Below are 24,839 nucleotides of genomic sequence, written 5' to 3'. Positions count from 1 at the left end.
GCCATTGTAGATATAGATACAACTTGTAATGGTAAATAAAAGCGTCTGATTCGTTTATGGCTATATTCTGCTCTTCTATTTGATTATATCCTTGGTGTCGAAGTCTTTTGCATCAGTGCCAAGATCTTGTCGGCTGTCGCCGTGAGATATTTCTTCTTCGAAGGGATCGAAGGGAGAGAATTGTGCCTGACAATCTTCATGTCTTGCTGCGTGTGCAAAACATCCAAGGGCCTCAAATAACAATCAACCATAAAAGTCTTACATATTCCCCTGGAGCGGGGTATCACGGTTCAAAGGAGAAATGGTTGCGAAAGCTGTTCTTTTCAAAGTGCTGTTTCTTAGCATTTCCTGCGCCCCCGCCCCCCCATTCCCTTTACCGAGTCTCTACAAAAAACTACAAGATTCTTACTCCGAATAGTCTACTCAAGACCACCTGTTATACAATGGACCAGGTTGTCTATAACCCATCGGCACAGCAAAGCGCGCCTGGAACGCGACGGCGGCCAGCGATTTCCTACCCTTACTCTAGATGAAACAACACCAGTTCTTTTTTTTTAATCATACAAGTTGGAAACACAACGACTTTTTTACATGCACTTTGCAGGTCCGCCATCGTCTAACGCCCGAGTTAGTGGAACCAAGACTTTGAGAAATATTTATCCGAGAAAACACTTACTACTAATCATTTTCGCAACTGCTTGTATCAGACTAATCACCATGACGACGCTGCCAAAGACAATAATGGCGGCGGCGACGTACGTCTTCCACGAGCGGGTGGTGAGCTTGATGTAGCACAGCGGCGGGAGGATATACGCTATGGCGCAGGCGGACGTAGCGCCGACGAGCTCAAAGACGGCACCGACATCGCAGGTGAGCAGGCTCATGATCATGGCGGAGACGACAAGGGCGGAGCTGAAGATGAGGTGGAGGTGCATGTTAAAGGGCTCGCCCGGGAAAAAATAGTTGAACATGACCTCGCGGCAGACAAAGGCCTCGAGAGGCAAGGTGGTGAGCATATTGAGGCCGAAGCAGAGGCGGGCGATGGTGACCATGACATTGTCCGAGGGGAAGTTGTTGAGGACGTTGCCGAGGGTCTTGTCGCCAAAGGTGACGAAGCCAGCGAGGGCGACGAGGAGGCAGGCGACCATGGAGATGCCGGTCGAGAAGTGCGTCACGCGGGAGAAGCGGTCTATGGTGGGGGTCTTGAGGGAGCCGTAGATGAGGAGGGAGTTATGGTGGCACACGAACGCTGGGATTTCATGCGCCATTAGCAAAGGAGGCCCGGGGTTGTTGGAGACATGAGAGTGGACGAACCGAAAGAAATCACGCCAATGGCTTCAAATATGCCAGTGTTCACAGTCAGGAGGGCGGGTGTGAAGGAACCCCGCTCGGCTTTAGGAGCGAGAGCTCCCTGAATAATGACAGTCGCTACGATGACGCCCATGCTTATGAGGGCTAGTGTGCTTGCTTTAGCTAGCTATTCATGGGGGTGATCATGTTAGTTTCCCTCTATCTAGACCTCAATTGAGGAGCAGGAATCAACTCACCTTTGCAATGTCGCGGTATAGGGTCAACGGGTAGCTGATTCCCAGCACGAAAACTACAATGACAACTTGCCGGTTCGCCAACAGGTGAAACACTGGCATTTCTCTAATATCGGGCCAGATCGCCGTGAAGACGTGAGGTATTGAATCGCCGACAATGACGCCAAAGGCAACCATGCCACCAAAGGCGAAAGCCCACTGCGCGACCGAGATGGCGATGAGTCCAGTCCTGCCGAAGCAGTGCTCGACCGTCCCCTGGAAGCTGTTGCTCCCCGACAATTTACTGTTGATGACGATGAGGCAGATGGTCCAGTCGACCACGACCGTGAGGCCGACGAGGAGGATGATGCCGGCCAGTAGCCCGGCCTGCTTGAAGGCGTAGGGCTGGCCGATGATGCCGGCGCCGATGATGGAGTTGGCCATGTTCATGAAGGCCATCTTCAAGCCCGACTTGGGCCGGGCGCGCTCCTGCTCGGCCCACTCGTGTACGTCGTCGGCATCCTCGCCCCAGGGGCTGTTGGCGAGGGTGACGGAGGGGGCCTCAATGTCGGTGAGGAGGGGTAGGCGGTGGTGGTCGTCGTGGTCGTCGGCGCCGGGGGCGTGGTGGAAGAGGTCGTCGTCGACATCGAAGCTGTCGCGGCTGGCGCGGGCCGAGGAGCCGCCGTTGCTGTTGGTCATGGAGGCGCGAGGCGGCGGAGGCTCGACGATGGAGGGGATGGGGTTGAAGCGGACGCGGTTCGGGGTCCGGGGGGTGCCGGGGGATCGGAGGGCCGTGGCGTACTGCTTCGTCGTCGTCACGAAGTACCCCTCGTCGCTGCTGTTGGCGCCGGTTTCGAGGTGGTGCGACGCGAGGGGGTCGTCGGCGAGCAGACCTCTGTCCTCTTCGCTTGGGCTGTGGGCAGCGACGGCGCCAGGGAGGTGGGAGTCGTCTTGGTGGGCTCCATGATTTGGGGCCTTGGCCATTGTAAGTTATTGCGATGTCATCTTCCGTGGAACAGAAAGGGGTTTGAAGAAGAGAAGGCGAAAGGGATCGCGGCGTTGTTGGCGAAGGTGGATATCGAAGACTGGGTACACGTTCGTCGTCGTGTCTGCTTCTTGAATTGCGGTAGAACCGTGGATACGGTGCGGAGGTCGTGTTCCTTTGGTAAGGTGGCTCAACGTTGGAGAGAAGGCAGTCGTTTACAGTCGGCTCTCGTTCCGTCGACGTTGCAAGCTGGAGCTTACCTGACCTCAGACGACAGAGTACGTATAATAGTACGTACCTACCTTACCTACCTAGCACCCTCGCTCTCGAAGTTCACCTTAGGGGACCGGGAGCTGTCAGCAGCCCGACCAGTCCGCGTCCGCTTAGCCGGCAACGCCGCTGGCAGGGGAGGTCAATGGGGCTAGGTACGGGGAATTGCACTGAGCAGTCTTGTAAATAGATGTAGTGTAGTACTTTCACGTAGTGCAAAGATACTTATGAGTACCTCTGAATATATCCGGCCAGTCTTTCTCTGCCACCCCACCCCAGTTTTCACTTTTCCCACACAGCGTATCTTTCCCGTACTTTGTACCTTCACAATGGAACCGGCTGACAGAGAGTTATCGATGAAAAATATTCCCATCCAGCTTTGCGATAACAGCAGTGAGCAGCGCGCAGCCCAGCCCTGCCGAATCAGACGACACCACCCCGGCGATAAGGCATTGGAGAGCTTGTCTCACTGTCTCAGTGTTCGAGCAGACTACAGACAATACCGACCCAAGACCCAAGACCCAAGACCCAAGGCACTGTGGTGGGCATTGGAGGACGAGGACGCCATTGCTCGTGTTCCCATCTCACTCACCCCAGACAGTCTGACAGACAGACACTGAGTGAGTCTGGAACACAGACAGACAACCACTCGGTCGGGCCCAGGTACCGACAGACTGAGTCGTCGATGACACTCACTTGCAGCTCAGCTCAGTCTTGATTGATCAGCCTCATGGCTACCGTGCCGTAGCCGCTCCATCTCCCCCAGCATTGGCACCATACTACGTAGGCACAGCGTTGACGCATGAGGTGGGAGAGCCTCTCTCTCTCTCTCTCTCTGCCGAACCGGGGGACTCACACGACAATCTTCCATCATCGGCGGGGAAATCTTGCCCTTTTGCTCCCTTTTTGGCAGCACATCACGCCTCCTCGTCTCTTTCGTGTGTGTCACTGTTTTTACGTGACCAACTTCCCCCTCCCCCCAGCCCGGCCTGGCAACCTGCCTACCTTACCCAATCTCGAATTTCACAACTCGCACAACCCGGCACTATCTCGCCTGACACAAACCAATCTGATTCAACGTCGCCTAACCGTTTACTCCCGTCACCCCTTATCTCTCACTCACGCCCGCACGCCCGCACACACGCCCCCCGCGCTCGCCCCGGCTGTCGCCCGGTTCCGCCCGCCCGCCTACCCGTCATGGACATGGACACCACACCAGCGCCCTACGTCGACCCCGCCACCGCCGGCCCCGGTCCAACGACCATGCCGGCGCCCTCGCCGTCAGCCAACATCCCCTCCTTCGAGTCGCACCCCTCTGCAGCAACCGCCGGGGGGCAAACATCGGCACAATCAGCACTGGGGCCCTCGACTGCAGGGACCACCCAGAGTCGACCTTGTGACATATGTCGTCAGCGCAAGACGCGCTGTGTCCGCGAGGAGGGCCGCGACAAGTGCGTCATGTGCTCTTTCCACGGCCAGCCCTGCACATATCTCCGCGGGCCGCTCCCGCGCAAGCGCCGGAAGGCCACCGATCCCCCGGAACAGCGCCCGTCGACCAATGGTTCCGTCTCTGCAACCGCAGGTCCTCCACCCGCGCCCGTCCCGCTGGATTCCCAGGATGAGATAACGTAAGTGATGTGACATTCTCTTATCGTATCTTCATTTTCGTCTTGGACTGCCCTCGACACTCGCCTCTGACCTACGTTTACCTTGCCTCCTTTGTATCACTGTATTGTCATTGTGCCATGTCCTTCCTGAATAGTCTCCATGACCCCTTCCCATTGGCTCACACCATCAACCTCTCGGGCTGGTTAGCGCCATGGGCCTGTCCTCCTCTACCTGTCCTTAGCTTCCCAGTAAATCATCTCATCTTCTAAAGTCATCTGGTCTAACAGGCCTTTTCAAACTACAGGCATCCGTCCCCCGAACTGCTCGAGGCACTGTCACCGTCCCTCGCCGGTTCAGAACACCACGTAACTTTCAATCAGCCCGTCTCCCTCCTCGACGGCACCCTCGGTCTACATCTCAAGACCCATTCCCAGTACGTCGGTAACACTGACTACCGGGAGCCTTCCCTCCTGGATCTCCATCGTCCTCAAGACCCGGCCGTCAGGTTCGTCCGCCGTCTCGATGACTCAACCGTCTTTCTCATCCACCGCGACCGCGAAACCTCTTCAGAACCCCAACGAATAGTCGACCTCGACGCCATAGAAAAGGTCGTCCACCCACTCGGTTCGACCCTCGTCAACCTCTACTTTCGCATCGTCCACCCCAGCTTTCCCATTCTTCACAAAAAGGTCTTTCTGGAAAAGTACGCCCGCTCATATCACGAGTTCTCCCCACCTCTTCTCGCCGCAGTCTACCTCCTGGCCCTAGACTGGTCCCTGTACGACCGCACACTAGCCGTCTCCTCATGGCAGCCCGACCAGGCCGCCCTTGAGGCCCTTGCCCTCCGCACAATGAGCGACGACATGAAGCGGCCCAAGATCTCGACCCTTCAAGCAGGCCTCCTCATTCAACAGCGCTTCCGCAACAACACGTGGACCTTCACCGCCCAGCTCATCGCTCTCGCCCAGGGGCTCGGCCTCCACGTTGACTGCAGCGACTGGGCGATCCCGGACTGGGAAAAGGGCCTGCGCCGCCGCCTTGCCTGGGCCCTCTTCATGCAGGACAAATGGGGCTCTCTCGTCCATGGCCGGCCCTCGCACATCCGCCTCGACGAGGACTGGGACGTCCGCCCCTGCTGCATCGAGGACTTTCCCGAAAACGCCGCCGACGAGGAGCACGATCCGGAGGGCAGCGCAGAGGTCGTCGTCGGCCGCGAGCTGTTTTTGCGGCAGATTGAGCTGTCTCTGATTCTGAGCGACGTGCTCGGCACGTTTTACACGGCCAAGGCCACCCGCCGCGGCGGGACGCTCGACCAGGTCGGCACTGTGGGCGTCGCTGAGCTCGCGAAGCCCATCGTCATGATGCTCCGCGAGTGGTACGCCAAACTCCCCGAAGCCCTCCAGCTCCAGGAGACACGTCCCAAGAAGCTCTCTGCAAACGGTAAGCCTCCCCCCACTATCTCCGTTTAATCCTCTTTCCTCTGAGCAGTCCCGATAGGTTTTTTTTTTCTTTATTGACCATCTCCCACAGGCTCTCTACATCTCTCCTACATCTCAATAGACCTAGCCCTTCACCGCTCCCTAGTCCGCAACATTTCCTCCAATGCGCCGCCTGAGCTCCGCCTCGCGATCCGCGCGGGCGCGCGGGCCCGCCTCGCCGCCGCCTTCAACATGATTTCCAACTTGCAGATGGAACATATCCAGTCCTTTTGGGGCTTCGCCGCCTCCGCTCAGCTCGCGGCCATCGGCTCGTTTGCCGGCCTGCTGTGGGCCACCTCAGACGACGACGCCGAGGCTATGTACTACGCGGACCGCGTCGAGGAGTACCTCTGGAGCCTGAGGGTCAGGGCGCAGGCGGCGCCTTTCGCGAGGGAGGCGCTGCGGATGCTCGAGGCTGATGTTGGCGGGTTGGGGGCTGTTCGGGCTTCCGCTGAGATCAAGATCTGATATGGGGACTCGTCAGTGAGTTTATGTAAACAAAAACATGTGCAATGATTATTATGGCTGGCGAAATTTGGTGGGTTATAAAAAACGGGAGATGGGAGATTGTTGCTCAGGGTTTCAAGCTATATAGTACGCGTGCTGGTTTTCTATGTTTGAGTTTTGTCTCTGGGATACCCGTAAACAACTTTGATAGAGACGACGGAAGTTTGGTGTGTTCATACAACATGGTCGTAAATCTATGAAAATCAAACATCGTAGCAGCGCTTGCAAGTCAGATCTAAGCGATTGAGAATGGATCCTAACCGCCACAAGACGCGGCTCGTCCAAATCACGATCCAGACGGCAACCCCCCCCTTAACCCTGAAAGCAAGCGTGCCTCACTCAGTCGCAACAACAAGCAAATCATCAAACGGTCCAACAACATCCCCCTCGGCAACCAACATCTTGACAACCCTCCCCTTTACCGGACTCCCAATCTTGATCTCCATCTTATTCGACTCAATCCACACCAGCGCGTCGCCCACCTCGACCTCGTCGCCGGCCCGCACCTCGCACTTCCAGCACCGGCCCGGCATCTGCGCCTTGATTCTCTCCCCCGCCACGCCGCTACCGCCGTCTCCCTCCTCTCCCTCACCAAAGACGCCATGCCGCTCGCTCTCGGGCGGATGATACGGCTGAAGCAGCTCCTCCATGAACGGCACGTTACGAATCGCCTTGGCGCGGAGTCGGCGCGTGGCTTCAATGTCGGCTTCGTTGGCCGCAAGCCAGGACTCGTACTCTTCCAGGTCGAGGCTCCCCTCCACGATGCGGACGAGGTCTGACACCCGGCCCTGTGCTATGGCGGCGTCGAGGTCGGTTTCTGGGATGGGATAGTAGGATATCCTATCAAAAAGGCGAAACATCCACGGCTCTGCGGCAGCTTCGGCTTTTCCGTTGCCGCCGCCACGGCAGCGCGACACGACAGCGGAGGCGGCAACATCATCCCAGATCGGAACCGTGCGGCCGACCAGCTGGTACCCTCCCGGCGAGTCCATGCCGTAGATGCACATATACTGGCCCCCAATACCCACAGCGCCGCGCGGCGTAAAGGAGCGCGAGGGGTTATATTTCGTGCCAAAGAGGCGATGGCGCGGGTCGAGGGGCACGGCGCAGGGGGAGCCGAGAAACACGTCGCCGAGGCCGAGGACGAGGAAAGTGGCGTCGAGGAAGATGCGCTCGACATCGGCGCGGGAGGGAAGGGCGTTGAGGTGGCGGAGGAAGTCGACGTTGCTAGGGAGCCAGGGGGCGGTGGCGCGGATGGTGGCGGCGTAGCGGGCGACGGCGGCGCGGGAGATGCTGTCGTCGAAGGCGAGGGGGAGGTGGAAGGTGCGGGAGGGGATAGAGGTGGGGAGGATCGTCTCGTCGTCGAGGAGGGAGGCCTCATGGGCGCGGAGGGCGGAGAGGATTGTGGGTGGTGGTGTTTGGGGCGTGTATTGTACGTGCAGGGTGCGGACGCCAGGGGAGAGCTCACGGACGTCTGGGATGGGGTTTGTTTTGTGGCGGGCGATGAAGGAGAAGATTTGGAAACTTTGGCGGAGGGAGAAGACATCGTCCGTGCCGAATTCCAGGAGCATCGCGTTGTCGCCGGCCTGGCGGACGGCGATGCGGCGGCCTGCGCTGCCGATATCGCCCAGGAGAGGGTTCGAGTCTGGTGTCGTCGGGCTGTTGGATAGCGGGGTGACGTCCACTGCCAGGGGCGTGAGATCAGCTATGGAACGTCTGAGGGCGGACTCAAGGAAGAGGGCGTTGTCGACGCTGATGGGCTGGAGCTTGACCCTGTCGCCCGGGCGGAGCTGGCCTAGCTTCCACATCTCGGCCGAGGCGACGACGCAGAAGACGACGAAGCCACCAAGGCTGGGCCCGTCGCAGGTCAGGATGACCGCCTCGTCGCCGGTGAAGCTGACGCTGCCGACCGAGTAGGGGCTGTCGTGGATGTTGGACGGGTGCAGGCCGGCTTCGCCGCCGGTTTGCCGGGCCCACTGCGGTTTTGGGCCGTCAAGGCGGATGCCGACACGGTTGCTGTTGTAGTGGACGATCCACTCGCCGGAGAAGAGCGTGTTGAAGCCCTGCTCTGTGAAGTGCTCGGGTGACGAGTGCTGTCCGGGGACGACGCCGATGGACCAGTTCGCGTTGGCCGGGTCGGACGGGATGGGAGTTGCCGGGCCGGAGGCGGTAGATGGGGCGGTGACGGTCAGGTTTCCCACGGGGAGGAGATCACCGGAGCGGAGGTTCCGTCCGTTGTGGCCTCCGACCTGGCCCAGCGCAAAGGTCGAGCGAGAGTTGAAGATCTCGGGGACGGCGATGCCGCCGCGGATAGCGAGGTAGCTGCGATACCCGGATGTTGCGCCACCAATGACCAGCGTCTGGCCCTTTTGAATAGGAAAGACGGAGTTCTGCGGGACGGACTCCTTGTCGATTCTAACTTCGGCGGTAGCACCGGTGACAGCTACGACGGCGTCGCAGTGGAAGAGAAGGCTGGGACCGTGAATGGTACACTCAAGCCCGGCGGCGCGCGAGTCGTTTCCGACCAGTCTGTTTGCGAGCCTAAAGGAGTAGTCGTCAAAGGGCCCGGACGGTGGGACGCCCACGTGCCATAACCCCTTACGCCCCGGGTAGTCTTGGACAACGGTGAGGGTGCCCGGATCAACGACCTCAAAGACGGAAGACTCAAACGTAAAGGTGTTGAGGGACGTCGTGGTGAAGGTACCAGAACTGAATATCTCCGACGCGACAATGTGGCGGACGTAGTTCAGATTGGTCTCAACGCCAGTGATGACCGTCTTCTCCAGAGCTTCAGCGAGCTTGGCGATCGCTGCTGGTCGGTCCTGGCCCGTGGCAATTATCTTCGCCACGAGGGGGTCGTAGGTCGATGAAATCTCCATCCCGGGCTCAACCCATGTATCGACGCGTACCCCGTCAGGGAGAGAGACATCCAGCAGGCGGCCTGGGGAGGGGCGGAAGTTCTGGAGCGGACTCTCCGCGTAGACGCGCACCTCGACCGCGGCACCTTTGATCTCGAACCCTTCGGGCTTGGCGAAGATGTCTTTGCTGTCGCCAGATGCCACACGGATCATGCACTCAACCAGATCAAGGCCTGTCACGGACTCCGTGACGGGGTGCTCAACTTGTAGCCGGGTATTGACCTCGAGGAAGTAAAATTTCGAGGTGTCAATGTCGTAGATGAACTCGACGGTGCCGACGTTGCGGTATTTGACGGCGGAGGCGAGGTCGACAGCGGCCTTGCGCATCCTTTTACGCACATCGAGAGGTACAAAGGTGGCAGGGCTCTCCTCAATCACTTTCTGATTCCGTCGTTGCAAGGAACAATCTCGCTCACCGGCAGACGTGACGTTGCCCTCTCCGTCGCCAATGACTTGTACCTCGATATGACGAGCATGCTCAATGAAGTGCTCCACAAAGACTCTAGCGTCGCCAAAGTTGGCCTGCGCCAACCTCTGAACGCTCTCAAAGGCCTCGATAAGTGATGCAGCATCATCACAGCGCTTGAGGCCAATACCACCACCACCCGCGGTACTCTTCAGCATCACGGGATAATTGATACGGCCTGCCTCGGTGAGAGCCTCTTCGGCGCTCTTGAGGAGGTGCTTGCTGCCAGGCACAACAGGGACACCTGCTCCAATGGCAACATCACGAGCGAGGTGCTTTAAGCCGAGTTGCCGCATCTGGTCAGCGGTCGGCCCGACCCAGACCATGCCTTCAGCCTCGACAGCTGAAGCGAAATTGGCATTCTCTGCCAAGAAGCCATACCCCGGAATGATGGCATCGGCGCCTGCGCCTTTTGCGAGAGAGATGATCTGCGAGCCATTGAGGTAGGTTTCCGAGACAGAGTTACCTTGAAGAGGAAGGGACACATCGGCGTTGCGTACGTGAGGTGAGCGGGCATCGGTAGAGGAGTGGATCGAAACGGCCTTGATGCCCATGGAATGCAAAGTCTGGATGATTCGGACGGCAATCTCTCCACGGTTGGCGATGAGGACGGTCTTGATGTCCCGAGTCTTTGAATTACTGCCAAGCTGAAAATCCTCGGGGGATAGAGATTTGATGAAGGCACGCCAGCCTCCGAATGAGGTGATGTCAATAGCACCGTCCAATCCATAGGGCTCACAAATGAAACCAGGAGCCCAGCTCCCGTCAGCGAGCTCGACGGAACCAATGCCGAGAGGCGAAGGCACGGTCTTCAGGAAGCTACCGACCTCCGTCGTGGGTATACCCCAAACTTCGACCTGAATGGCGCTGCCACCGGTTTGAACACGCTGCAGGCCCGGCTTCTTTACCGTGCCGCCGATGTTTAGACTATAAAACTTGTAGTTTGGAGATGTCGTTGTGGCCGTCTCTAGTGTTCCTCCACGAGACGTCAGGTCTTTATTCAAAGGGAACCCTGTCAGGTGAGCACCTACCACCACAAGACGAGTCTTCTTTGGCTCGCCCGCTGCGATGGCGCCAGATTCCCGTGTATCGATTCTTTCAATTTTGGTTGCCCCGAGCGGCCGGGGACTTGTGCAAAGCCATTCCCTTGCCAGTGAAAGCAGCTTTGGTTCGTCCCACGTGAATGAGATCAAGGTGATGCCAAAGGGTAGTCCATCGGATCTGAAGCCGGCAGGGATCGCCAGCGCGGTCCAGTCCATGAAGTTGACAAAGTTGGTGTATGTGCCAAGATAGGCGTTCTCCTTGATCGGCTCCCTGGCAAGATCCTCAATGGTAGGGAAAGTGGGAGAAGTGGGAACCAGGATGGCGTCAAAGCCACCAAATTGGTTCTTGATCTTGCGCGTCAGCTCCTGACGTAGGTATTCTGACGCAAAAAGGTCTGCGGCGTTAAAGTCTTTGGCTTTCAGGATGATCTCCCGGACGGTGGGGTCCATCTTGTCTCCGTCTGCCTCGATGAAGTCTCTGATAGCGGCGTAGCGTTCCGCAACCCAGGGACCCTCATAAAGCAAGCTGGCGAGTTTGAAGAGCGGAGAGAAGTCCTCGGGCTCAAGTGTCCAACCGAGGGTTTCGGCTTTCTCCAGGGCCTTTGCGTAGGCCGCAGACTGCTCAGTCTTGCCGAACCATGGAGGGTTGTCGCAGACCGCCATGCGATGTCCCTCGACTATACTTGGGGTATCCGGCCGTGCCCTTGAGAAGAAGTCTTTGGGGTCGAAGCCCTCGGCCGCAGCCAAGACCGTCTCGGCATCTTCGACTGTGAGTGCAAAAATGGACACACAGTCGAGGCTGCGGCATGCGGGCAATACCCCGGTCGTGCTCAAGGCACCTCTAGTAGGCTTCACTCCCACGATGTTATTCAGACCGGCGGGAACACGGCCGCTGCCAGCCGTGTCTGTACCAAGGGAGAAAGGGACGACGCCCCTCGCAACGACGACAGAACTGCCGGAACTCGAGCCGCCGCTGACTCTGGCGGGATCAAAGGAGTTACTCACTGGGCCATACGGTGATCTAGTGCCGACAAGGCCTGTAGCGAATTGGTCGAGGTTTGTCTTGCCGAGCATGATGGCGCCGGCAGCCTTGAGACGGGCGATGATTGCGGCATCCTGGTCCACGGGGCCATTGGCAAAGCTGGGGCACGCGGCAGTTGTGGGGAAGCTGGCGACATCAATATTGTCCTTGGCCGCGAAGGGGACGCCGAAGAGTGGCAGGGAAGCACCAGATAAACGTAAGGATTCAGCGTGAGCCCATTGATGCTCGATTTGGGACGGTGTGGCCAGTGCTATCCAGGCGTTGGAGTTTAAAGTGGCCTCGGACTCACGAACCGACAAGAGTCGGCTAAGGCCGTCCCCAGCTTCTTGAGCCTCTCTCCATTCCGGAATAGTGAGAGGGAAGGTATCTTGGATAGTGGAGCCTATAAGAGTGTGAGTCCGTGTTCATAACTTCGTATGGATACCGCTGAAGCGATCGGCATGACCCGATCCAGAAGCACAGGTCAGCAGGGTGACATCAACGCACCCATTATATTATATGCCAAAAAAATTCAACATAGATTAAAAACACGTCGCTTAGAAAAGACCGCGCAATTCTGCTTGTCTCTAAAAACAAAAACCGGTAGTGCTGGATCTTAATCTCTTTTTATGATCAAGCTTTTCTCCGTCAAGGTGTAAGTTCATGAGTGAGGCCGTCGCCCTACTGAGATGTACTCATCGGCGAAGCCTGCGGGCAGTAATGAGAGTCGCCGGCGGGGCCTGGTTTGGTCGTGGTTGATCCATCCAATACTCTCGAGACGGACGTCGCTCACAAGATGGCCGGCCGACCCAATGATGGGAGCTGTGCTGGCTTATCGGTAATTGTGAGACTGTTAAAGAGATTCGTGCAGATAGAGGGAGAGAGCAGCAACAGGGGCCAATCGGCCGAGTTGACAGATAACGCAGACCTTGAAGAGATGGTGGTACGTCGTGGGGGTATCATCCGTGATCTTGGCTAGATATTATTCTGGGGATATTTGCGACAGAGCTCGGCCAGCCCGGCGGCTGTGGGGCTAGGAGAGGGCCGGCGGCCGGTGAGGTTGACAATGGGATGTCAGTGCGGGCAGCTGGGACCAGCTGGTCACATCTGATCTCAAGAGTCAAAGGTTAAGGTAATTTGGGACGTCCTGCAGGATTACTTAATTTTGGACGCCGATTAATTTGCGGACGAGGGCATGGGGGAGGGACCCCGCTTGGAGATTGCTGTGGCTTGGTACCTATGGAGGCTTCCTTCTGGGAGCGGGAATGATCCTCTTGAAAAGAGGCCCACCCAGTGCCGCCACAGCATGGCAAAGCCTGTCAGACCCCCGCGCCATCGGCTGTCGCGTCTCTTCGCACGGATCAAAGTGGAGACGGTTCTTCGCTTTCGCTGGGGAAGCGGAGACAAGACGACAGAGTTCGCTTCCTTCTGGTACTCAGCCCTTTTTGTTTTTTTTTTTCTTTCGCCCCTCTCACTCAGTCGTCTCGTCTCACTCATCTCAACATTCCCGCGCCAGAGGTGCTAGGCTTCAGCACGCTACCTTTTTTTTCAACGGCTGCCAAGATCGACTTGAGGATTCACAAGTGTGGGTCCCAGGCATTCTGCGACGAACTCTTGCGTGGCTTGGGGAACTCTCGAAAGCGAGAAAGGAGACTGGATGACCGCGTCTGAATAGCCGCCTGTTGACCAGGTCGCTGTCGTTTCTTAGACCAACAAGCGCACCCTGACTTTGGTATCAGTGTATCACCTACTATCGTCAACTATCCCTCGACGAAAAAAGTCCCCCTCCCTCCCCCCCCCCCCCTCTCTCTCTCTGTGTGTGTTTGCGCCAGTCTGCCTGTTCCTCACCGTCTTTCTACCCGGAAATGGCGAGGGATTCATTACTCCAAAACGTCCCCGGTCGTACAGCGAAATAGACGCCGCTTCGGGCAGACAGCCGACGCCCCCGCCGTCGTCATTGGCCAATCTGCAGGGATGCGACTCGAGTCAACAAGGATCCCATCTGAGCCCGGCGCTTGCGCCTCTTCCTCATCACATATGGCTGCCCAAAATAGCCAACCAGAACTGGAGCTGCCTGCGGCGAGGGGGTGTCGTCCTGCGTGCGACACATTCCTTCGTTCAATGGCGTCTATTGTCTATTCCTCTAGTCACACTGCATTGCATATATGTCTGTCTAGCGGCGCCTCTCAGACGGCCTCCAAACGTGGATAAACCTCCTCACAAAACAAACAAACTCTGAGCGCTGCACCACTTCCCAATTTATATAGCCGCCATCCCCCTCTTCCCTACGTCTCATCGCTGCTGATTCCCCCCTCTTTCTGAATCGATTTGTCTCATCCCGGTGATTCCAACCGTTTGGGAGACCAAGGTCGTCGCTTGACCCCTGTACGACCCAACCTGCTGGCTATTCAGGCTGTGCCGCAGGCTTGATAACCTATACCACTCTTCCGGATCCGAGACTGGCATCACGTGGTCACGATGGCTACTCAGACTGGAACCGCCTCGAGAAGGCCAAAGCTGTCTTTGAGCATCAAGACATCACCGGCGCCTCATACAAGGATCAACAAGTCCTTTTCTGTCGTCGATCCCAAGGACCCGACCATCTTCAACACTCTCTCCAACGTCTATGTGACCGCCATTGAGAGATCGACACCAACCGTATCAGAACCGCTCACGGCCATCAACACTTCCCAACCACAGCCATCGCGCTTGCAGAATGGCTCCAAGACACCGCAGCTCCGTATACAGACACCGTATGCAGTCTCATATCCCGAAACTCCATTGACCGCACACCCTCTCTCGCCCGGCGTCGCAATGGAGATTACCTTCCCGAGTACCATGACAGCCACTCCACCTCTTTCCGCCGGTCCTGTAGAGCCCAACGGTCCTCAGATGTTTGGCTTCTCACCGGTCGACACAAAGACCCCGCTGACGGCCATCGGACTCATCACCAACCAGCTGGGGCCGCGCTCTGAAAGGAAACGCAACAACTTGACCCTTGCGGGTTCAAAGCTCCCCTACACCCATCCCCGCTCCCTCCACAGCATCCTTCGCAACTCGCCTCTCCCTCCCTCTAGTGCCAAAACCCCCGTCTCACCGCGCCGGCAATCCCTACGCTTGCAGGAAAAGGCCGCCCGCCGTGTCGCCTATAACAGCCCCATCGAGCAGACCATTACGACGAACACGTACACTAAGTCTCACATCGACCTGCTCGTCGAAGATGTCTCACCAGCATCACCGGCACCAGCCCAGGAGCCAAACACCGTATTGAACCTAGCCATGGCTTTCACGAGCGATGAGACCCGTGACGGCGGTATGACACCCGGGCCCTTTGAGGAGATGCGGCGGCGGATGGCGGGTCTGGCGGCCAACTCGCCACCGGTCAGTCCCTCCGGGGGCATCAGGAAGCGGAAGCGCAAGGAAAAGAAGCGCCGGTGGGTCTGGACGATCGGCAACCAGGAGGAGGACGAGGAGAACTTGGGCGGCGCCGTGGCGGCTTTGCGAGCGGCCGAGCCGGCGGCGGCTGGCGCACACATGCCAGTGTCCTCGTCCTCTTCCTCACAGAAGAAGCCTGCGGCTGCGGCTCCGACTCTGGAGGTGCAGACCTGCGGCGATCTCCCGACGCCTAGCGTCGAGACGTTTGAAGAGGCTGGCGAGGACGTGGAGATGTCGGACACGAGCAGCAGCGTCTCTTGTGATCGGGGGCTAACGCCAGGGGATATGGAGATTGATCTGGTGACGCCGACGGTGTCGAAGCATCTGGTGTCACAGAGTGATAGGCTGGGTTCAGCGGATCTAATCAATCCGGAAACTGGGAGTCGGCGGGACACGCCCATACCCCCTGACATGATTGTTCATCGATGAAATTTGCAAGCAAAGAAAGAGGTAGGCTGGTGTGGTGTCTAATTTGGTCATATTGGAGACTACATGGGAAGTTGCATTTGCGTGGTGTTTAGGGAGCGTTTTGAAAATGGGTGGTATAAGCGGTTTTGTAGGATTATGTACTAGTACCGGTTTAGGTTTAATGAGAACACGACGCAATACGAACCATACCCTCGGTAATCTCGTCGATGACTGCGATATCTACTCCTCCGCATGCTCCCTTGAGCTGTGAACTACACTAGGGAAAGAGGTGCTTTAGGAGAATGCTGGGAGCTTTGACCAACTCTGGCGCGAACTTGTGGCGGGCCGAAGAACGGTCTGGCCAGCAACCAATTCACGGAGGGTCGGGCAACAAATCCTGTCAGAGACCAGACGAGACCAAACCAGATGAGACCGCAGGAAAGCGACGGAGAGTTGAAACAAATGATGGGGGAGGGAGGGGGGATCCAGAACGTCGTGATGAGGCAAGCCTGCTATCATCGAGACTGTGTAGCCGCAAAGGTTGCTGAAAGTGGGGACAAGATGAAAATGTGGACTGACGAAGCTCAAGCTTGGCTTGCGTAAGGGTATGGTCAATAATACATGGTGGTTATTTTTGAGCAAAAAGCCCTGCAAACGCAATCGTCGTCTCCTCCCGCCGGCCGGGACCAGCGGCACCCATGTCCAGGAGCCGCCCGGAAAGTTTGCGATAGACTGACCTCACACATTGATCAACCCGGACGGCGATCAGGATTTTGGGCAGCCTCAGGTCTCAAATGTCTGCATTGGCTCTCTAGGCTGGCACGCTGGCACAGCTGGCAGAGGCAGAACGTTGCTACCTACGCTTGCTACGCTTTGGAATAGACCGGACCTAGAGATCTCCTCTCTTTAACCGAATAAGAGAACTATTAGCATCGAAAATCCCCACGACCAACCGACAATCAATGGCCGGACCAAACGTTCCCCTCTCATCCCCCTCATTTCCAGCTGTAAAGCTCGATTAGGGGTGAGCTAACCATAAAGCCAAGGAGCGACAAGCCCCGGCGGAAGGCCAATGAACACGCAGCCAGACCTTGTTGTTTACCCCCAGCCATGTACGCAAGCACAGTACCGCAGATCGGCCACCAGCTTGTCGCAGCGTTTGTCACACGGGCAGTCCATTTGGGACAAAAAACAGGAATTTAGTAAAGGGCAGGGCGGGAATGTTCACCTCCCGCCTAAAGCCATGCATACATGCACGGCGTCAGTCCAGTCAACAAGTGAGAGGGGGCTGCTTAGGGCCCTTGAGCATGGAGCATTCCAGCCACGGTGGCAGAGAGTCCTACCGTGCCTCTGGTCCTGATAACTTTGCTCGGAGGAATGTTTGTGGCTGCCACCTCTCGTGGACATGTCAATCCATCTGGGTCAAACTAACAGAGGTTGATAGTAGCCCCGGCAAGAAAGACGTGGATTAAGTGACGGAAACGCTCGGGCCAGGTCAAAGTACCGGGGACTTCTTCCGTCATAGGGCATTCGAGGAGCCGGGGGCTTGTTCGGGGGTGGAGCCGCCCCTGCTGTTAGTGGGCTTTCCCGCCATCAAGTCGCGAGACACGCTACGTCATTGACCATCACAGCTTCCAGTTCTCAGCCCAAGGGGGGCAAGCTGCAGCTCAAAGGAGGGTGACACGACCAACTAACCACCCAACCTGGCAGTGGAAGCTGCCGTGTGGCTGCTATTTGATGGTGAAGCGAGCTAGCTGGCTAAAGCTGAAGGATACTCGGAGCTATGAGGCAATTGGAGGGGCTCTTTTCCCAGCATTACATGCCCGTATTACCGATTCCCTTTTCTCCCTACCTACCCTACTCGGCGGTCCGCATTCTTATGATATATCCCTAACCCCCTAGATATCAACTTCAGCACGTTCAGTCTTGACGGTTGGATTCTTCCTTTGCCATTTCTCGTCGCCTTTTCGTGTTTTCCCCAAACATTAGGTAATTGACTTGGATCTTGAAAGCGTACCTGATCGTCTCAGCTACGACTGGTCTATATCTTCATTCACTTCCAAGACAAGCACGTCAAGCAAGGTTACGGACAGAATTGTTCATGGTGGCAAGATGAATTACGACGAACACACGGTGCCGACCGGGGGCCAGCACTACAGCGGCCGGAACCGCATCCCAAACATCCACGAGTTCGTCGCCCAGCTCGACAAGGAGAAGAGGGAGCGCGACGCTGCCATTGAAGCTGAGGACAAGGAGCATGCCAGGCTTGCAAAGGAAGCTGCCCAGCAGAAGCCTCAGAACAATATACAACAGCAACAACAAAATCAACAGTTACAAGACACAAAGGATCACATCCCCGAGAAGCCAAGAGGCGCTCGCAAGACAACCAAGACAGTGCGGGACCCCGTCACTGGCAAGGATGTTGAGATTGAAAACCCCAAGGAAAACTTCAAGGACGTAGTAGATAACCCCAAGGTAACGTCAACCTCTCTACGAAGGACCCATGTCTACTCTGGAATATGCTAACGTATCAATTGGCAGTTGTCCGTTCCCAATAATAATCTCGGAAAGGATGCCACAGTCTCAACGTCCCCTAATCAGTCTGGCGAGGAGTATCGACGGGCCCAAGATATCACGGCACCGCCCGATCCAGTCGAGCCCGGAAGCACGACCGACGTGCCAATCCACAGCGAAAAGACCAATGTGAACTTCTTCCACACTCCCAGCGTCAGCTACGAACCCATGTTTGAGCACCTGGAAAGACGAGCAAACATTTTGTGCGCGGGTATCTTCTTCAGTATCGTCATTGTCGGCAAGTTCTTTGGTGGTGCGCTCTACGGCCTGCTTCCGCTCGGATTCTGCGTCGCATCTGGTGTGTTTCTATGGATAAAGGACCTCATCACACAAGGCCGAAACACGGAATGGTCCAGTGAGCAGCAGCGTGGCGAAACAGCAACTGTCAACCTGGTCCCCGAGTCGGTTGAGGTGAGTGAGCCGGATTTCTTCAACCTGATTTGAAGCTGACAATTAGCCCAGTGGATGAACACCGCCGTGGGCATCATGTGGAATCTAATCAACCCCGAGATGTTTGCTGGCCTAGCCGATACTCTTGAGGATGTCATGGCCGCCTCGGTTCCTGGTGTTATCGAGAACGTGCGCGTCGCCGACATTTCACAGGGCAGCAATCCGCTCCGCATTCTCAGCTTGCGCGCCCTTCCCGACAGCCACGTCAAGGATATCAAGGACGAAGCCCATAAGCAGAACCAGGCGAATACCGATCCCAACGAGCTGGCTGCCATGGAGCAGGCTGGCTCGTTCTACAACCTTGAAGCCTCGGTCGCCTACCACGCAAAGCCGTCAGGCGCTGACGTTTCGTCCAAGGCCCGCAACATGGGCATGCAATTGGTCTTCTACCTTGGTGTCCGCGGTCTTTTCGGTGTTCCTCTCCCCATTTGTGAGTACACCAGTGTATTGTTCAGATGGCAGTGTCTAATCAATCCATAGGGGTCGAGCTGCAGGGACTTGTCGCCACCGCCCGTATCAGACTTCAGCTTACCCCTGAGCCGCCTTTCCTCAAGACCCTCACGTTTACTCTCATGGGTATTCCCAAGGTTCAGGCAGGTTGTACTCCGATGATTGAGAAGGGAGTGAACATCCTCAATTTGCCACTTATCTCCAACTTTGTGAACTGGGCCATTGGTACCGCCGCCTCTATGGTAAGCAGTGTGAAATCCCTAAGAGCCGAATCATGACTAATAAGAACAGTACGTTGCTCCCAAAAGCATGACTCTCGACCTGAGCAAGATGCTGCAAGGCGACGACATCAAGAAGGAGACCCTTGCCCTTGGTCTCCTATTCATCCGTATTCACAAGGCAACAGGCCTCAGCAAACAAGACCGCCGTGGCAGCGAGGGTGGAGGCTCCGACCCCTATATCACTGTCGCCTGGAGCAAATTTTCGAAGCCTCAGTTCTGCACCCGTGTCATCCAAGATGATCTCAATCCCGTCTTCGAAGAGAGCTGCGGCCTGCTGGTTACCGCTGATTTGATCAAGGCTGATGAGCAACTTTCAGTCGAACTTTGGGATAGCGATCGCTCATCTGCGGACGACGTCGTTGGCAAAGTCGAGTTGAGCATCCAGAAACTCATTCAACACCCAGGCAAGATGTTTCCTCAAGTTTCTAAGCTCGCTGGAGTCAAGGCCGAGACTTCTATGCCTGGTGAACTGCACTGGGAGGTTGGCTTCTTTGGCAAAACCCAGTTCCGCAAGGCTCTCCGTACCGACGGTAAAGACGTCAACTTGCCTCCTGAACTAAGGGACAAGAAAGAACTTCAGGATGAAAAGGGTACGATTGAGAACGATATTGAGGATGCCGTCGAGCACACCCCTCCCGACCCTCTCTGGCCCTCTGGTATCCTCAGTATCGTTGTTCACCAGATCGTTGGATTGGAGCTCGCCAATGTGAAGGGTTCCAACGGCAAGCGCAAGGGACGCGAGTACGAGCCTGCCCGTCTTGATGCTGGCGAGGTCAAAGAGGAGCAAGGCAGCAAGTTGCCCAGTTCATACTGCACGATCCTGGTCAACGACGAATTGATCTACAAAACACGTACGAAGGCCGTGTCTTCACAGCCCATCTTCAACGCCGGTACTGAAAAGTTCATCCGAGACTGGAGGTCAGGTATTGTAACAATCTCAGTCCGCGACTCCCGCAACAGACAGCACGATCCCATCATCGGCGTGGTCCCCCTTAAGCTATCTGATATCCTACGAACTGGAAGTGAAGCTACAAGATGGTACCCTCTCGATGGCGGAGTCGGATACGGAAGGATCCGTATTTCCCTGCTCTTCAGGTCCGTCGAGCTGCGCTTGCCTCCGAGCCAGCTTGGCTGGGACGTAGGCACTTTCGAGTTCACTTCCCAAGAAATCACCGCTGCCGGCTATGGTCGCTTGAAGACCAAAATCCGACTTCGTACCGGTGGCAGCTCAGCCAGCATCAAGCGAGACGCTTGTAATAAGCTCGAGGAGCAAGATGGCTACTCATGGAACATCAGTGGCGAGGACAAGCATGAGAAGATCCGTCTTCCTATTCGGTACCGCTACAGATCTCCGGTGTTCTTCGAGTTTTATCCTCCTGGCAAGCGCCATGCTGACGCTTTTGCGTCGCTGTGGCTTCAAGACTTCCCAGATTGCGAGGAGCGCGACTTCGATATTCCCATCTTCAACTGCGACAAGGGTCTGCGTCTGTCACAGAACTACATCACTCAGGACAACTTCAAGGACATCCCTGACATGAAGATTGAAGAGATTGGTCGACTCAAGTTCAAAGGCCGCTTCTCCACCGGTACCGATGGCGACCATATCAAATTTGTCACCGACAATGATTCTCGCGAGACGATTGAGACATGGGAAGCCTGTTTCGCAGAAGGCGTACGCGGTGAGGAGGTTCGAGCTGAAGTGCCTCCCGCCGTTCAGAAGCTTCATGACGAGTCTCTTACCCAAGGTCGCGATGTCCTGGCCCAGACTGATCCGAAGGAGAAGGAGAAGTGGCTGTCCAAGGATGGAACTGATTGGAGTACTGCTTTCGGACAAGACCCTACCCAGATGATGGGCGGCGATGATGATGATCAGGAGAATCTCAATTCAGAGGGACGCGATGATTTCGACACGGATTATGACGATGACAACAGCAGCGAGCCCGATCTCGGACTCACGGATGCAAGTACTAGAGACGGGAGCAACGGCACACGGCAATCAACAGAGAGCAATGTGAGCGAGGCTCCGTCAAACGCATCTCAGAAAAGCAACGGCAATGGGCCTGTCGCGGCTTACAAAGATTACAAGAGCAGAAGCCGAGATCTGCACCGTCAACATCGGGGGCTGATGCAGTGGCGCCCCATGCGTAACGTGCAGTTCGCCAAGGATGAAGCCAAGTTCGCGATCCGGAAGATTACCAAGATGGGTGCTCTCAACGGCCGCAAGCCCGATGTTGAGACCGAAGTCTAGATCCTTGACTTTGTTTAGGATGGTGAAACATGAGGACACGGCAAAAAAAAGGGTTACAGCAACGGGACAGCGACCGTTTCTAACGGGCTTTAGTAATGTTTATGAAGTATAGTTACATGAAACAAATTGCAATGAATGGGAGGGAGGGCTTTGTAGATGTATTAGTACTTAACCAGAAGGCAAATCATTGTTTTGAACAATTCCCTCAACATGCCTCTGTGCAAATCATGGTTCTTGGGCTTGTATTGCCGACATATAAGCTACCTATGCTAAGATAACTACGCTAGTTACGAGTTTATTGTTTTAATCGATAGTATCCAGACTTGGACTCTGTTTTTTCCCCTTTTACCGTCAAGCGAATCTCCATCCAATCTGGTTAGCCATCTTGATGTTGACGCCGAGGTCATCGGCATACGCGTAGATCCAACCTGGGTTCTTTTGGAACCATCGGACACATCACCACGTCCAACCCCGCCTGAAGGAAGCCCTCGCCCACGGTACCAGTGCTGATTTCATCAACAACAGACACGATCATCTTGTCTCTGACGGCATTCTTAATCTCCTTTGGTAACTGGGATCGCCCTTGATGCTGGTCGCTTGTAGGGGGCGCATTGCCCCCGAGCTAGCATCAATAAAAATCGGCGCCCTTGTCTGCAAGTAAAGACGCCAGCCTACACAATTCCGCCACGGTCAAGCAGCCTCCGTAGGCGTCAGTGCAAAGATTGTTGATGGGGCTAATGGACTGGTGTGGGAGGTAGCCTTGCACGGCTGTGGATTCCCTGGGGGAGAGACCGGGCCCGCGCTGGATGATGCCACCTAGGTGGGCTAGGTGCCAGTCTGTGGCGTGACCGTCTTGAGCATTTGCGTAGTATTGTAAGAGGGTCACGAGGAAGATGCGGTTTTGGAAGATGAGGTTTAAGATTGTGAGGGGGAGTGAAGATGTTTGGGAATGAGGGTGCCTGTTGTTGTGGTGAGGGCCATGCCGGAGGGAGGGGGTTTGTTCTGGGGTGTAGTAGGGGGCGGATTCGCCTGCTTTGCTTTCGATGGGTTCTAGGTAGGGCGATTCTGTAGATTTGTTGGCTTGGGAACCTATGGTGAAGGCTGGGTTGGATCTTTGAAAGCTGGACGAGGAGATTTGATAGATGGCGGGATGGCAACTGGTAGGAACTGGATGTGACATTTTGGCTGATTTATATTCACAGTATCTCCAAGACATCTCAAATCCCTTCATATTGTGCTGTTGTATATATTCTGTTAATATTCCTCGTGTTGCCGAACGTCTTCTCGGCGCTCAACCTTGGTCGCCGAGTGCCCGGCCGCACTATGGGTCTTCGGCCGCTTCATCCGTGGTGTGAACGGCCGGGCGATTCGGTGGGCACCGGAACACCGTGACCCATCAAGTTCTTGCGGTTGCCTTCGGGAAATCCTTCCGCACAGTCAATGAACGTCCCATAATAGCAGTCACAAAGACTGAGAAATTTCGGTAGCTGCTCGGTAGCTGCTGTAAGGATCTGGAAAAGACCTTCGGCACCTGACACGCTTCGCCGATGGCCATATGGTCCATCATACTATGGGCCGAGGATTCAGACTTAATTTGGAGATCTGTTCAGAATCGACTTATATTTAGGACTGAACACTTCATCGATAAACGTCGCTCATGTAGCCAGATAGGGGAGCTCTCTCGCTCTCCTGTCTTTTACTTGGCCACAGTCTTGTAAATGGAGTTATAACCACAAAGCGATTGTTCTTCCAGGATTGCAAAGTCCTGACCAGCGAATCTCTCGGGTTGTAGAGCTGCCAACGTCGCCTGATCCACAGCAGCCTCATCAATGAGCCTCGCCAGAAACTTGGCCGTACCAGCTGCGTGAGTGACCCAAACCGCAACAGCCATATGCAGGCCAGGCGTCGACCGAACCGCGCCAGCAAGCGGCATGTTATCGGGCGTCATGGAGAATATCCCATTGAAACTTTTCCCGTGCTCAAACTCTGCGGCGGCGGCCGGAGGTAACAGACGCTTTGCCGACTTGAGCGTCTGTTGGAAATCTGGGATCCAGTCTCCGATGGCGGTGCCGTCGGTCGACCTGCATCCCACGGGCTGATGGTCGTAGCTGCCGAGGCCGTATTGCGACCCGTGGTCTCTGGCGTAGACGTGGTGTTCCGGCCAGCGTACGAATGGCGATTTGCGGGGCAGAGGATTTCGTTCCTGGCCGTGCATGTATGGATGCCCGACTGGGATGACGGGGACGGGGAAGTCGAGATCTCGGCAGAGGTCTTGTGCCCATATTCCTGTTGTGATGATGACCTTGTCGGCATCGAGTTGCTTCACGGAGCCATTGTATAGGACTTGGACGCCCTTGATTCGGCCATCCGAGGTGAGTAGCAACTTCTCGACGTCGCCCTGCACGAAGTGGCTTCCCGACTTTTCTGCCTCGTCCTGGTAAAACGAGGTAATCCTGCCCGCATTCGCAGTCCCGTCGGTTGGGAAGAAGACCGCCGCCCCCGAATCCGACATATTGACCAGCTCTGGCGCCAGTGCATGCGCTTCCCCCATACTCAGCACCTCAGCAGCTAGACCGAGTTGCGTGGCACTCGCACATCTCGATCGGAGCCGTTCACACCCCGCGTGCTGAAAGGCGACCTCTAGGCCGCCCACGGTGTCGAATCCGCCGGGGATTTTGTTGTATTCCAACACAGACTCGACAGCCAGCTTGGTGAGAACTTGAGACTCGTTGAATTGACCGACGAAGCCGGGGGCGTGGCCTGTTGACCCGAGGAGGGGACTGAAAGAACGGTCAATGATTGCGATATTTCGTGAAGTCGGTGACGATGTTAAGAAGTGAGCCAGGGCGGAGCCGACGATGCCTGCTCCGACAATTATGATGGTTTCGCTTGCTTGAGACATCATGAGGTTTGGGGCTGGGTTAGGTCAACTAAGGTATGTTGCGGAAGAAATGTTATTTTACGGCCAGGTGATATCTAGAGAAAAGGACAAGATTATATACTTTCCCTATTCATTTGAGTATAGATACGGTTTTGTTATATTCCCAGCTTTCCAAACTCCCAAGTGGTACGCAGACGTGCCAGACTTACAAGTATGGACAAGGGCGCAAGACTAGACCAATCACATGGATAGTAGCTCAATATGTAGCCAAGACCCGCAAGCTGTCGACGCGC

At 56.1% G+C, this 24,839-nt stretch overlaps 7 protein-coding genes across 7 annotated transcripts; 3 read left to right on the top strand and 4 right to left on the bottom strand.

Annotated features, from left to right (window-relative positions):
• Nucleotides 1–587: 587 nt before the first annotated feature.
• Nucleotides 588–2,507, bottom strand: CORC01_07672 (transmembrane amino acid transporter; the record flags this gene model as incomplete). The annotated part of the gene is made up of 4 exons (XM_022619307.1): nt 588–616; nt 677–1,249; nt 1,315–1,477; nt 1,548–2,507. 4 exons carry the CDS (start codon nt 2,505–2,507, stop codon nt 588–590), a joined length of 1,725 nt encoding a protein of 574 aa, XP_022474219.1.
• Nucleotides 2,508–3,975: 1,468 nt separating this feature from the next.
• On the top strand, nt 3,976–6,332 carry CORC01_07671 (fungal specific transcription factor domain-containing protein; the record flags this gene model as incomplete). Its single annotated transcript, XM_022619306.1, has 3 exons — nt 3,976–4,406; nt 4,691–5,826; nt 5,917–6,332. The coding sequence occupies 3 exons, from the start codon at nt 3,976–3,978 to the stop codon at nt 6,330–6,332; spliced, it is 1,983 nt and encodes a 660-aa protein (XP_022474218.1).
• Nucleotides 6,333–6,706: 374 nt separating this feature from the next.
• On the bottom strand, nt 6,707–12,330 carry CORC01_07670 (urea carboxylase; the record flags this gene model as incomplete). Its single annotated transcript, XM_022619305.1, has 2 exons — nt 6,707–12,222; nt 12,327–12,330. The coding sequence occupies 2 exons, from the start codon at nt 12,328–12,330 to the stop codon at nt 6,707–6,709; spliced, it is 5,520 nt and encodes a 1,839-aa protein (XP_022474217.1).
• Nucleotides 12,331–14,297: 1,967 nt separating this feature from the next.
• On the top strand, nt 14,298–15,683 carry CORC01_07669 (uncharacterized protein; the record flags this gene model as incomplete). The annotated part of the gene is made up of 1 exon (XM_022619304.1): nt 14,298–15,683. One exon carries the CDS (start codon nt 14,298–14,300, stop codon nt 15,681–15,683), a length of 1,386 nt encoding a protein of 461 aa, XP_022474216.1.
• Nucleotides 15,684–17,774: 2,091 nt separating this feature from the next.
• On the top strand, nt 17,775–21,665 carry CORC01_07668 (C2 domain-containing protein; the record flags this gene model as incomplete). Its single annotated transcript, XM_022619303.1, has 5 exons — nt 17,775–18,137; nt 18,204–18,647; nt 18,699–19,116; nt 19,167–19,378; nt 19,428–21,665. 5 exons carry the CDS (start codon nt 17,775–17,777, stop codon nt 21,663–21,665), a joined length of 3,675 nt encoding a protein of 1,224 aa, XP_022474215.1.
• Nucleotides 21,666–22,293: 628 nt separating this feature from the next.
• CORC01_07667 (uncharacterized protein) lies at nt 22,294–22,845 on the bottom strand (the record flags this gene model as incomplete). Its single annotated transcript, XM_022619302.1, has 1 exon — nt 22,294–22,845. One exon carries the CDS (start codon nt 22,843–22,845, stop codon nt 22,294–22,296), a length of 552 nt encoding a protein of 183 aa, XP_022474214.1.
• A 516-nt stretch (nt 22,846–23,361) lies between these two features.
• Nucleotides 23,362–24,567, bottom strand: CORC01_07666 (FAD dependent oxidoreductase; the record flags this gene model as incomplete). The annotated part of the gene is made up of 1 exon (XM_022619301.1): nt 23,362–24,567. One exon carries the CDS (start codon nt 24,565–24,567, stop codon nt 23,362–23,364), a length of 1,206 nt encoding a protein of 401 aa, XP_022474213.1.
• Nucleotides 24,568–24,839: the final 272 nt, after the last annotated feature.

This window comes from Colletotrichum orchidophilum (genome assembly GCF_001831195.1).
Source record: "Colletotrichum orchidophilum strain IMI 309357 chromosome Unknown Scaffold_62.1, whole genome shotgun sequence".
In the NCBI taxonomy this organism is placed as follows: domain Eukaryota; kingdom Fungi; phylum Ascomycota; class Sordariomycetes; order Glomerellales; family Glomerellaceae; genus Colletotrichum; species Colletotrichum orchidophilum.
This window is presented reverse-complemented; position numbering and strand designations above follow the sequence as displayed.